At 39.2% G+C, this 12,788-nt stretch overlaps 2 protein-coding genes across 16 annotated transcripts in view; both read left to right on the top strand.

The window, feature by feature from the left end:
• The window catches only part of pld2 (phospholipase D2), a 29,582-nt gene extending 27,598 nt beyond the window's left edge, over positions 1–1,984 (top strand). Inside the window, exon 25 of the mRNA XM_077231294.1 lies at positions 120–1,984. Coding sequence (XP_077087409.1) covers positions 120–344 — 225 coding nt within the window. The 3' untranslated portion in view covers positions 345–1,984. The remainder of the gene's footprint in view (positions 1–119) is intronic.
• A 1,619-nt stretch (positions 1,985–3,603) lies between these two features.
• Positions 3,604–12,788, top strand: part of mink1 (misshapen-like kinase 1) — a 44,638-nt gene continuing 35,453 nt past the window's right edge. For 9 of the 15 annotated variants that reach the window (XM_077231287.1, XM_077231285.1, XM_077231283.1 and 6 more), the window contains exon 1: positions 3,604–4,789. In XM_077231287.1, coding sequence (XP_077087402.1) covers positions 4,733–4,789 — 57 coding nt within the window. In that variant the 5' untranslated portion in view covers positions 3,604–4,732. The remainder of the gene's footprint in view (positions 4,790–12,788) is intronic. The other 6 variants (XR_013204136.1, XM_077231289.1, XM_077231288.1 and 3 more) reach the window with 1 other exon arrangement.

The following is a 12,788-nucleotide window of genomic DNA, read 5'->3' as shown; positions in this document are numbered from 1 at the left end:
AATCCCAGAGATCTTGATGGTTGCATGTTCTAGTTATGGATTAGATTTCTGGAATCTTTTCACCTTAAAATAAAAGTTGGCCAGTGGATGTACTGCAATACCTTTTCTTCACTGTGCAGGTCTTCCGATGTCTTCCATTGGACTCCATCCGTAACATGCGTGAGTTGCTGGGGCACGTGAACACGGAGAATCTCAGTCTTACCGACCCGGAGAAAGCCAGAGAAGAATTACAGGCCATCCAGGGCATTCTGGTCCATTTTCCGATGCATTTCCTTTGTGAGGAGTACTTGCTCCCGTCACTTAAAAGCAAAGAAGGAATTGTTCCTATGGATGTGTGGACGTAGCAGGGAAAAGCATCAAATAGTTTGAAGTGTGCCAGTGAAACTCATCTCAGAGTTTAAAATATCACACACCGGCTAACTAAGCTGCTGCCACACTTTTTTGTCCATTTATGGTTGGACTAACGTAATGGTAGTAAATGTATGATTATCTCTGAACACTAACCCAAATACAGTGTAGAAACACATGCTGATCTTATATAAGAAGATAAATGCGTTTATATTAGGAGTATCACACGGTGCAGTTGCTAATTTTATGAAGATACAATAAAATGACATCGATCTTCTCCCCAAATGCCCATTAGGGCCACAGATGTCATGATCTGAGTATTTAAAATGGCAGAGGATGTAAAGTGCTGCATATTATCGAGGATAAAATGAGGAACAGGGAAAGGAAAGAAGCGAAAACAATGCAAAAGAGAGAGAGAGAGTATTTTTGATGACTGAGGAACAGAACGTACATTTATTGTTGTGAATGTATGTGGGTGGATAGCATTGCTTTACCTTCTTTTCCCTCTCTCTTTCTTGCGTGCACTACACCTCTCAATGCAGTGGCAGCAAATCTGTCAGAACATTTGTGGTTGTTATGGTGACGGTTATAAAGAGCTGACTTGGTCTTGGCTGCTGAGAGAGCGATAGAGAGAACGAAAGAAAGAGAGAGGAAGATCGTGAAGAATCAGGAAAAAATAGACAAAGCGTAAAAACAGGGATAACTGTGGGTGCTGGCGTACTTGGTAAGGGAAGATTATGTAATGTTTTTTGAAACAGGTAGGGGGGAGTGTTACGGAGCAGGGATCAGGTGGGGCATCAAACATGGTGAGATATTCAGGGGGAGTCTCTCAGCTCAACATTTATCACCAACCACCCCCCACCCCATCTCCATGACAACCAGAAGAAAGTATTGTTATGTAATTATGTCAGCGGCCCAGAAGGTTCCACTTTGGGTTTTTTGAAGGGGGTGTCGACTCTAGTGGAGAGCACACTGGAGACCAGAAAAGCAAAGCTAATTTTGTCAATGCCCCACTTTGTAAATGATTAGTAATCTGACCAAATGTAACACTGTAGAATGTTGTAGGTGACTTTACGAGAATGTTTTTTGGGTTTGACCACTGAAGACACAATCATTAATATACTGTAACAATCTAATCACATCAAGCAAGCAGTCAACTTTATGAACTGACAATTATGCTTTTTTTTAAAAATCACTCTATACCGGTTGTATCTGCTTTTGCACATTTTTATACTTTGTATGTATATACAATTGCTTTTATTTAGAAAGCATACTGAGCTCACAGACTAACACTTAAATGAATCTTAGCTAACACTATGTGTTTTCACAACTTCTGGATGTCTACTATAGACAGCTAGGATAGACAGCAAATTGAATTTTCTTCAGATGTAAACGAGGTTGTGATGGACAGACTTGCAGTCACTACAACGGCATGCTTTCTATAAAGGTCCTAGATCACGTCATATTCAAAACTCACTTTCAAAACTGTTTTATGGTGTTTTTGGCTACATGTATGACATGTATTTTTTGGATTAATGACTATTAATGCAATATCATAGTGTCTGTAAGCAATTGAGCAATAAATTATTTTTCCTGCTTCTGTTCTCAATCTGAATAAAATATACCATTCACTTCAGAGATGCGTTGTGTTGTTTGTTGTTCACCAGATCACAAATTCACGTTTCGGATCATATTACGGTTTTTAGGTCACGAATCGGATACATTTTCGGATCAACAAAAAAAATTGTGGGGGGGTAACTTTGCTTTCCATTTATTACTTAAAGCTTACTTTCAGTACTCCGATACTACTAGCCTAACTAATAAAGTTAAAACATTATTAAAGGCAAGTGAACAGACAGTAAACCAATTACAATATAAATACAACATAAAGTCACAAATAAAGTAAGGTCTTACTGTAGTATTCATTTCGGGTACATAAATGTAATAATTAAATGTAAAATAACACTATGTCCACTGTATAAATGTAATATAGATAAATCTTTGTTAAAGCTGTGTTTTGTTGTTTGATTAACATGACCGACAACAGCAGGTATTTATTTATATTTATATAGTTTGTGTGTATGTGTCCAAGACAGTGGAGGAATCAGTTCGGAGTTTGCACGCTAAGAACCGCGCCTGTCTCTCTCTCTGTGTGCGCGCCTCTCTCTCTCTGTGTGCGCGCCTCGGGTGTGTGCGGCTGGGCGCACAGGTAACCGAATCAAATTCTCTTGCCTCTTCTAGTGCTGGAATGTTTTTTAAAATCTATTGAATATGTTAACTAGCAAGACAAAACATGTGCAAATTATAATTGCGGTTAAACTCGAAATTGATCAGCAACGATCCTTTTAACCCCTAGTTGTTTGAGAGAGAGAGAGAGAGAGAGAGAGAGAGAGAGAGAGAGAGAGAGAGAGAGTGTGTGCGTGCGTGCGTGCGTGCGCGCGCGCGCGTGCGTGTGTGTGTGTGTGTGTGTGTGTGTGTGTGTGTGTGTGAAGTTTTGCCTATTGTGAGGATCAATTAGTCCCACACATGTAGTAAAGCCTGAAATAACCAACATTGTCAGGACCAGCCAACAAAGTTCAATTATTCATACAGCACCTTTCTTAAACTCAAGGTCACTTTAAAGAGCCAAAAAACAAACACAACGGAAACAGAAGAATTTAAGTAAATAAAGTGAATTAAGTAAATTAAGACCTTTTTTTAGAAGGAAAGTAAATGATAATATATATATATTTTGAACTAGCTCAACCAAATGATCTATAAAAAAAACTCTCATGTGATTCTATGACTTTTCTTATGCGGAACAAAATAGAAAATATTTTAAAGAATGTTGTTATGGTGACCACTATCTTTCGTGTTCCACAGAAGGTCAAGAGGGACATGAGGGCAAATGATGAATGTTAATATTATTATTATTATTTTTCTAGATGAACTATCCCTTCAATAAAAACACTAAAGTATGTCTTAAATTAGAAAATTGTTAAAGTGTGAGAGTTAGGCTTATGTACGTTTTTGAGAACATTGCTTAGTATAAAGGCGAAGTCAATATAAAGCCTAAAAACAATTACAAAAAACAGCTTGTGTGATTATGTTCTGCTATAGTTATTATTATTTTTATGTTCTGCTATATTTATTGAGGTACTATCCCGGTACCACCGGTCTCCATTGTAACTAGCTTATTCGGGAAGTTTGTCCCTGTTGTAGCACCGTAGCAATTCAGTCAAACAGTACAGGAAGACGGGAGTGAAAAAGTGTAGGGGAGGGGAAAAAATAAAGTGGCTGGAAAACAGTGTATTCTTGCAGAGGAGGGACGTCACAGCCCGACAACAGCAGAAGTAGGAATAGGATCATACCAACACAGGAGAGAGAAGTTCAATCTGACCCACGAAAACAAACGAGATTATAGCAAAAGGACAAAGTTTATACACGAGGCGACTCGTTTTACAAATATCTTAATAATAATAATAATAATATGTAACGTTATGCATCGTGACGAGTCACTGCCTTAAAGGGTCCGGCCTGAAAACAAGGTGCTGTTTCTGATTTCCCGTTCTTCTCCCTTTCTTTCTCTCCAACAAATCGTCGGAGGTTTTGCGCACAACCGGGAGGTGCCGCTGACTGACATCAGGAGGGAATGAAAGTTTGCCAGGCGGGCGGAATTTTGTTCGACGTAAACACTTCTTGTTTTTGACATCAGGACCGTGTATTTCAATCCGAGACACATTGTTGAGACTTTTAAAAACTGTGGACATTAACTGAGCCGAACAGTGACATCGAAATCCACACAGAAATCTCGTTTAAGGCGTGTGCGTGGGTTGCGCCGTAACATGACGGCTGTGGCTGATTGACGCGGATATCACGAGCGAGCGCCGCTGTTTTGGAGCTCGGCTTTTGACTTCTCTTGAAGTTCTGCCTCTTTATTTACATATTTTGTGATTTATACTGCTCGTGTATATATTATTCTACTGCTTTGACTGAGGTAGGCTTGGCTTAACTTACGCAGTGCTGCCAAAATGAGTGTAGAGACGGAGTGCAGTGTGGCACATCTGATTCAAGCTCATGTAAATCTTGCCATGCAGTCTTCAGGATTATAGGCTCAACCTCAGCCTTTATCATCGATAGCAGTTACATGTTCGCTAGGCATTTCTCGAACACTTGCCTTAAAGAACATTTTGTTCTCCGATAAAGAAGAAACAAACATTTTATGGTCAGAAATCCTGCAGCTGTTGTCGGTTAAACTGGTCGCGGCGGGGACGAGACAAATGTTTCTCCGGGGACCTCACAAGTTTTTCTGAACTGTCCATTGAAAGAAATATACTGATAAAATAAAAATACCGCTGCAGTTTTGGAGTACATATTTTGAATTTTCTCCTGAATCGCTGTAAAAATGTCAGAAAACGCACCTACGCGGAGTCTGGATGACATCGACCTGGCCGCCCTGCGGGTGAGTGTGTGTTGTTCACCTGCCTGCACCTGCCAGAGGCCTTCACACCCAAACAAATCCATAACAGTATGATCTATACCGATATTATGGTTATGAGGAAAATATTTACATCAACGAGCTTTTAATAACGATCTTGAATGTTTACTAGCTCGTTATTGATTATTTCAATTTTCAATGAGTCTTGGGTCTGTATTGTGTGTAATATAGCCTAATACCGGTAATCAAGGCCTGGAGTGTTTATGTATTTGTGTGTGTGTAAGTCTAGGTCTTTATCACACACACACACACACACACACACACACACACACACACACACACACACACACACACACACACACACACACACACACACACACATTTGTGGTTTGGGAGGGCCTAACTTACCTTGCAAATGAGTGTTGACATTGAATAGGCTTCCTCTGTAATCTTAGAATATCTCCCTTGTTGAATGGGGAATGCCCTGCAAAACATTAATGCAACTTTACATTTAGGCCATCATCACTCACCATGTTTACATACAATACTGTTTTTTTTTAATGGCTTGGCGTCTTAGTTTAAAAAAAAACAAACAAACAAAACTTAGCATTCCCTTCTGGCCATATGCTGGAACGGCTCAGTTAATGGATACATTTGATGTTGTTTACAGCGACGATTGAGTCCATTTTGTGAGGGGAGAAAATTAGTTGCCCACGTAGTATGGAGAAGTGGGCAGATTATTATCTTGACATTTAATCCAGACTTTATGGCAAGAAGATGATAATCCTTTACCAAAGTCTATTTTAGCAGGAAATCAGCTAAAATAGCATTTTAGCAACAAATGACCTACCTAATGCACTCTGTCAGTGACGGTCAGTAAGATTTTGGAATATTTTTCAAGGTTCATGTTCACCAAGGCAGCATTTATTTAAATCAGAAATACATTAAAACTTGTGAAATATTTTTACTATTTAAAACCTCTCTTGTTTTTAATAGAAAACTAAGTTGTTGTTTTTTGCAGGATTCTGTGATGAATAGAAATAAATATTTGTAACATTGTTAATGAATTTACTGTCACATTGGCTCAATTTAATGCATCTTTGCTGAATGAAAAGTATTAATTTATTTTAAAAAATCTTACTGACCCCAAATCTTTGCACTAGTTTGCACATTAACCTTAGAATAGCTGGCATATTATGTTATATATTATAAATAGTCTGTGTATTTAATGTGCAAGCAGAAGGCTAATCTAGTCATCTATCTTAGTAGTATGTTAGCAGGTGGCTAATCCAGTGTCTTAGGGCTTATTATGCTCACTAATTAGGTGAATTCCTGCATATAGATAAGGTAACATGTCAACCTGAAAAAAAAAGAAAATTTTACTTTTAGTATAATATTTTATGTGCTTTTGTCAGTTGTATTACTATTTAGGTTAAAATTTTATATTTTTCTGTTTTAGGTTTTTATTTCCAATTGAAAAGTAAATTTAAATTAAATTAACATGGCCATAACTTAAATAAATAAATAAATTAATTAAATTAAAAGTATTTCACTTAGTTTATCAAAATGTCATACAGTAACTCTATCTATGCCAGACTTCTCCAATCATTTAGTTGGCAAAATTTCCAATTTTAAAACAGTTTTTTTTCATCTAATATTTATATATATTTTTTACAGCTTTATTTCAATGAACAAAAATGTTTTTAATAGTTTATTGAGGTATGCGTCCTTCCTAAACAACTGCTTTGAACCTTGCGGACTGGACATAAACACGACAGGACTCCATCCTCTTGACACTTCAGCAGTTACCTGTGTTAGTGTGGTTATGCCATAAATGTTAGAGCTCTGGCCGTAACTCTATATCTCTTGTGTGTTGGTACAGTGAGTTCCTGGGCACGGCTCTCCCAGGGTGTGATGTGTGTGATATTTCCCCTAGAGAGAGAGAGAGAGAGAAAGAGGATGATGATTCACTTAAGCTCATTGTTTGATAGCTGTCCTATATAACACCCACATACAGTGTAGATGCACATTTAGGCGAGCAAAATACATTTAGACTATCTCAAGAGTTCTGCCTTACATGTGGCCCTCTAGCTAGAATCGCACACGACTGGGGTGTTTTGTAGTTTCGTTGTATTGTTTTTCACCTGTGGTCATCTCAGTTTCAGTTCTTGTAAGGATCACTTTTAAATAACATTGACTTGCCAGAGCATCAAACTTGGCACAGAAGCAGGTGAAGTTATTTGTTGGTGCCTGAATTTTGTAAAGTCATGTATTTAAATTAGTCTATTATTACATAATATAGACTGTAAAAAAAGATGGACGACACACCTTCATTCTTTTTCATTGTAGAAAAGTGAAGCCGCCAATGTCCCAATCTTGCGCTGATTCGGGACCCGAGTCTGTGCAGTAAGTGAACTCGGGACCCGAGTCTGTGCAGTAAGTGAACTCGGGACCCGAGTCTGTGCAGTAAGTGAACTCGGGACCCGAGTCTGTGCAGTAAGTGAACTCGGGACCCGAGTCTGTGCAGTAAGTGAACTCGGGACCCGAGTCTGTGCAGTAAGTGAACTCGGGACCCGAGTCTGTGCAGTAAGTGAACTCGGGACCCGAGTCTGCGCAGTAGTGAGAGTGGAGAAGTATGAAGTGGAGCCGAGGTATCAAGGCCCCACCCCACCCACACCCCCGCAGAATCGGTTAGTACAGTTTACTGCAGAACAACTCATGTCAGTGTGAAATAAACCGTTATGGACATGTAGAAAAGAAAGCTCCAAACTCCTATTGAAAATCCTGAAAAAAAATCTGTTTGTGCTTCAGTGGCTACTTCGCACAGAGAATCATGACGTCTCACTCCCGTTTTTTATAACATCAAATGACTAACTAAAACCAAACTACCTTAAAATACAGAAACCACAAAAAATGTATTTGAAGTGGAAATTGATTTAGTTTGTCTCACAGGCCATTAGATTACATGAAGAGGGCTGGGTTTATGACCTATACAGAGACCAACCACCTGGGGGCGATCGAAACGTTTTGGATCACTTATCAGGACTTGTGCGGCACACTTGTTACATAACCATAATAGCAACCCATTTGACAGTTGGGTAAGGTTGCTTATGTAAATGCGACATAAATGCTAATGTCATCTTAACAGAAACCAAAATATCAAATAGTAGTGATGTAAGATATTGGTTAAACTAATGAATATGCATGTCATGATGACTCGAAAAATCTGCTATACTGTACTTTACAAAATGTAACAGAAGCTTGTCATTGACTGATCAAAATAAACCAGCTGAAGTACACGTGTGCCTAAAGCCAGATGTTTGCCGTACATTGGCAGGGAGAGAATATTTATTAATGTTTGTTGGTATCTGTATTCATTAGGTTGCAGGTTAATGATGTAACTTGATCTAGTAACGCTTAAATATTGATAACGTAGGCTGGCTCTGATGGGTATTACTTTAGTGTCTACTGGCTTCATCTTCCTGTCAGATAGCTGCATGCTGTTCTGAATATTTCCTAGCTGTTTTTGTTTTTCAACCTTAAAGGGGAAGTTCACCCCAAAAAAAAAATGTTATACTGTATGTGAATAATTGCCGGTTTGGAACGACATGAGGGTGAGTAGCCTAATTAATGAAAGAATTAAATTTTTTTGGGTGAACTATCCCTTTAAGTATGTTATGTAGCAGATACTAAGTAGCAGTGTTGGGTAAGCTACTTGGAAAATGTAGTGAGCTAAGCTAGCAGTTACTCTACATAAAATGTAGCTTCACTACACTGAAGCTACCATACTGGGAAATTTAGCAAGCTAAGCTACAGCAATATGGCAAAAGTAGTTTACTACATCTAAGCTATTTTTCCAAATTTAATTTTTATGTTGAACCAACTTCATTCCAGGTCAATGCTATCTCAGTGATCAATAAAACGGTTTCAATAAAACCATTTTACTGATTAATAAAACCCTGATTGACAGCTTCTTCTAAACGAAGGCCTTGTGCCAATATACACACTACGCCCTAAGGTCTTCCTCGAAGTGGACACTTGTTGAAAGTCTGTGACGTCACCCATAGACTCTCTGAATAACGATTTTGAGGCCCTTAATGGGGGCTATGGGCTGCGCCATCTTTGAAAATCTTGGGAAATCCTAACCCCGCCCACCTTCTGGCCAATCCATATATGGTTAAAAGGGCGGGCTTTGTGTGAGATTGAGCCAAGCATTGGCAGCCACAGCTATCTGTAACGTTATAAGAACGACTGGCAGACTAGGCAGTGTTGCCAACTTAGCGCCTTTTTCACTATTTTAACGACTTTTCAGACCCCTTTAGCGACATTTTTTTCAAAAAAGCGACTATCGACAAATCTAGCGACTTTTTAGAGAAACCTCAGGAACCTCCAGATGTTGCCAGTACTGTTCTGCGAGCGCGAGCTCTTGCTTTCTCCCTGCCGTCACTCTCTCTGCGTCTAACTTGTTCAGTGAATGGCTGAGACGAGCAGCAGCACATTCACGTGTTGAGCGCGCGCGCCAGTTTTTTTTTTCCACGGAATTGTCATTTATCTGCTTCTCTTTTTTATATTTAAGAGTTTTGTTTGACCATTTTAATTTCCTTTCTTTTCTTGTGCTTATCACTTGTTAAACTCACTATCACAGAGCTTTCACCCAGTTCCCGAACTCTCTTAATTCAGATAATTTAATAATTTTACATATAAAAAAAGTTAGTCATTCACTATATATCATAGCTATTTGTTCTATTTTCTGACAAAAATAATATAGGTAATGAGAACAGCTTTGGAAATTCGGCTATATTATATTATATTATTCAGTTGGCAGACGCATTTACAGTGTTTCAAACGTCAGTTATAAGTATAACCATAGGTAAAGTACCTCGGACCCTAACTTATCTGAGGCGATTTAATGCTAACTGTTGCAGTGCCACTGCCCACATACATTGATGCTAAATAGTGCGAACTACGTGAAATGTCACTTGCCGGGAAAAATGGATCGAAGTAACGTTACTCCTACAGTGTCGGTTAGTGCAGTTTATAGAAGAGCAACCCATTTTATGTACGATATTTCAATACAAATGTTCAGAAAGGATACAGAGGTGGTATGATGTGTTGTGTCAGACGTCAAATTTCAGTAATTCCACTCGGCGCAGCCCGTTATCAGCCTGTCAATCAAGCTGTCAGTCAAAGTTAACCACGCCCTTATTTGTTATACGTTTTATATCTAAATACGGTCTAAACTAACGAGTTAGAAAAAAATTCAACCCCCTCACAGTTTTCAGGTACTCGGAACCTATCGAAAAATACAATAAAAGTCCATGGGACCAACCTGTAAATACATGAATTTATGCTGTGAAAACGGACATTTTATCCCCTAGCGGATTTTCGATGTATTGCCGTTTTTCGCACTTCCGGGTAGGCTTCATTTCTCAGATTAGAATTTTGCCGCTTGGTCACTATCTACGTCACTTCTGTTGTGATCAGGAGAGCAAACACTTTCCAATAACAAACTTGTCTGCTCATGTTATGGCCATGTTAACTTGCTCATATCCCTGGCTAGAAGCATTTCTGTGCCCGTGCTCATTCTCTGCCATGAACTTTATAAAATTGAAAGTTAGCTCGTCGGACCCTGACAAAAGAAAGTGAAATCATTGTATCATCATGTATTATGTTATTTATCGCTCATATTCTGATAAAAAAAAAAACTATTTTCACTTGCAATTAAAAAGAAATTTCTTCTCCATTTGTTTGTCCACTTGCCGGCTTCCTTTTTCTTCTGGGTTTTCCCGCTGCCGACCAGCACCATAGCAACCGTTTTGCTCCCCCATTGGTCAGCTGTTTGAAACGTCACGACACTACAAGGATTCTGGGTAATAGCCTATAGCAAAGTGAGGTCTGATGCGCACTTGCGAAAGGGCTGCATTAAGTGCGCTGATGATCACCCCTGGAGAACAACATTAGAGGATCTGGACACCCAACGGTCTTGCACCCCTTAGTGAGAACGCGCATTGAGGGGCACAAGGGCGGAAGTGCGGATATTGGGACTGGGCCGAAGTAGTGACTTAGGCACCAACAGACTTTTTTGGGGATTTTCAGGAGGAGATTGGAGCTTCAGCTTTAATTTCTACATGTCCATAACTGTTTATTTCACACTGACATAATGAGTTGTTCTGCAGTGAACTGCACTAAAGGTTTCTGCGAGAGTGAGCGTGGGACCTTTATTTTGCGGCTTTACTTCCTGCTCACTACTGCGCAGAAGCAAGTCCCAAATCTGCACAAGTTGTCAGAGCCATATTAGGCACTTCGGGGCTTCAGTTTTCACCAATGGAAGAGAATGAAGGGGCGTCGTCCATCTTCTTTTTACAGTCTATGAGATGAAGTTCATCCATTAATGTCCTCACATAGGCTGAAAACATCGCAAGCGTCATGCGCACTTCAGTGTGTGTGGTAAATGAATCCGTGCGTCTGCTCCATTCATTCACAGAGACACCCAGAACATGCATGATTCCTTTTTAAATAGTCTTTATGCGTTTTAGTATTCACAGACACTAGTCTATATCGTGATTTTATTTAAGTTTACTGACCTACTTTTCATCCAAGATCTGACGAATTCCGTGAAATTCCGCGTTATACAGTAAAATTGGTTTTTATTCTGCAATTCCGTCCGTTTTCCTCTTTGCGGGAATGAAATCATATGGTCCTATGGTTGCCAACCGCTGTGAAACACGAAGAAGTCTCCGTCACTTACTGATCCAGCATCAGTGCTTAGCAGTTGTATTTCCGATTTGAGCTTGAGCTTTAGAAATGCTTGGGAAAATGTAGCTTATGCTACCGCACTACTTGATAAAAAAAAAAGCTTCGCTCCTGAACAGCTATCGATTCAGAAAACAGTGACGCTACCACTATGCTTCTGAGAAATGTAGTTAAACTAGTAGTAGTGACACTACTGCCCAACACTGCTAAGTAGTCTAGCCGTGCTACTTTTACCTGTGTTAAAGTACACCTATTTTATTTTTTTTGAACATTACCTTTTATGCTGTGTGTAGCTGTTTATGATTGTACAAGTCGCAAAGTTTTAAAGATCAAAGTGCTCTAAAAATAATTAGTAATTGTCTCCTAAAAAAAAATTTGATTTTGAACTGGCTCATTTGATAGATTTACCTTTTTGATTTTAAATTCATTCGTTTCACAATTTTTGAAAAGCCACAGGCCCCCCTGTATTCTCCAGGGAAAGTCTTATTATCTGTTTATCATCTTATTCATCGGCTCATTTATTAATTTCCCTGCGTATGTGTCATCTCTCTCTCTCTCTCTCTGAGATAGATGCTCTCTCTAGAGTGTAGACTAATTTCCTTTGATCTTTGTAAACTCAGTTTGAATATTACAAGGGCACTAAAATTTAGGTTTGATATGATGTGCTATTTTATGTTATAAATGCTCATTTTTTTAATCCTGTTTGTGTCTGTTCTCATTTCCATTCGCCCTCTTACTGATGTTTCACATAAGAGGATGTTGCTCACTTACAGCTCACCACTCCAGATCTCTTTAATAGAGAGAGAGAGAGGAGAGAGAGAGAGGAAAAGATAAAAAGTAGATGAAGAGAGTGAGAGAGGAAAAAGATTGCAGTTATTGGAGGCAGATGAGAGTGAGATGATCATGGTGTGTATGTGTGTGAGAGCTAGGAAGAACGTTACCCTTGTCCACCCACAGAGCTGTACCGAGGCCATATTGAATCACACACTGTTTTTAACCCTCTACTCATTCTAGTTTTTGGCTGCGCTCCCCAGTTGAAGCCACACATAAGAGGTGCATAAAGCTGCTTGAGAGTTGCATAATGGGTCTTAATACACGATAATGCAGCATCAACTCCTTTTTTAAACCTTGGGGTTTGTAAAAGCATAACGCTTTGTCTTGTTCTCAATCGCTGAGCAGGTAATGGTTCTGTCATTGCCATCATGAGCCAGAAGGGAGCTGCTCGTCGAAGAGAGAAAAATGATCTCCAAAAATAAGCTTGGTTTAGGCC

The sequence above is a fragment of the Siphateles boraxobius genome, unplaced genomic scaffold (genome assembly GCF_051911475.1).
Source record: "Siphateles boraxobius isolate OS27281-9 unplaced genomic scaffold, OSU_SipBor_1 16, whole genome shotgun sequence".
NCBI classification, from domain to species: domain Eukaryota; kingdom Metazoa; phylum Chordata; class Actinopteri; order Cypriniformes; family Leuciscidae; genus Siphateles; species Siphateles boraxobius.
The sequence above is the reverse complement of the archived record's forward strand: the minus strand, read 5'-3'. Positions and strand labels throughout refer to the sequence as shown.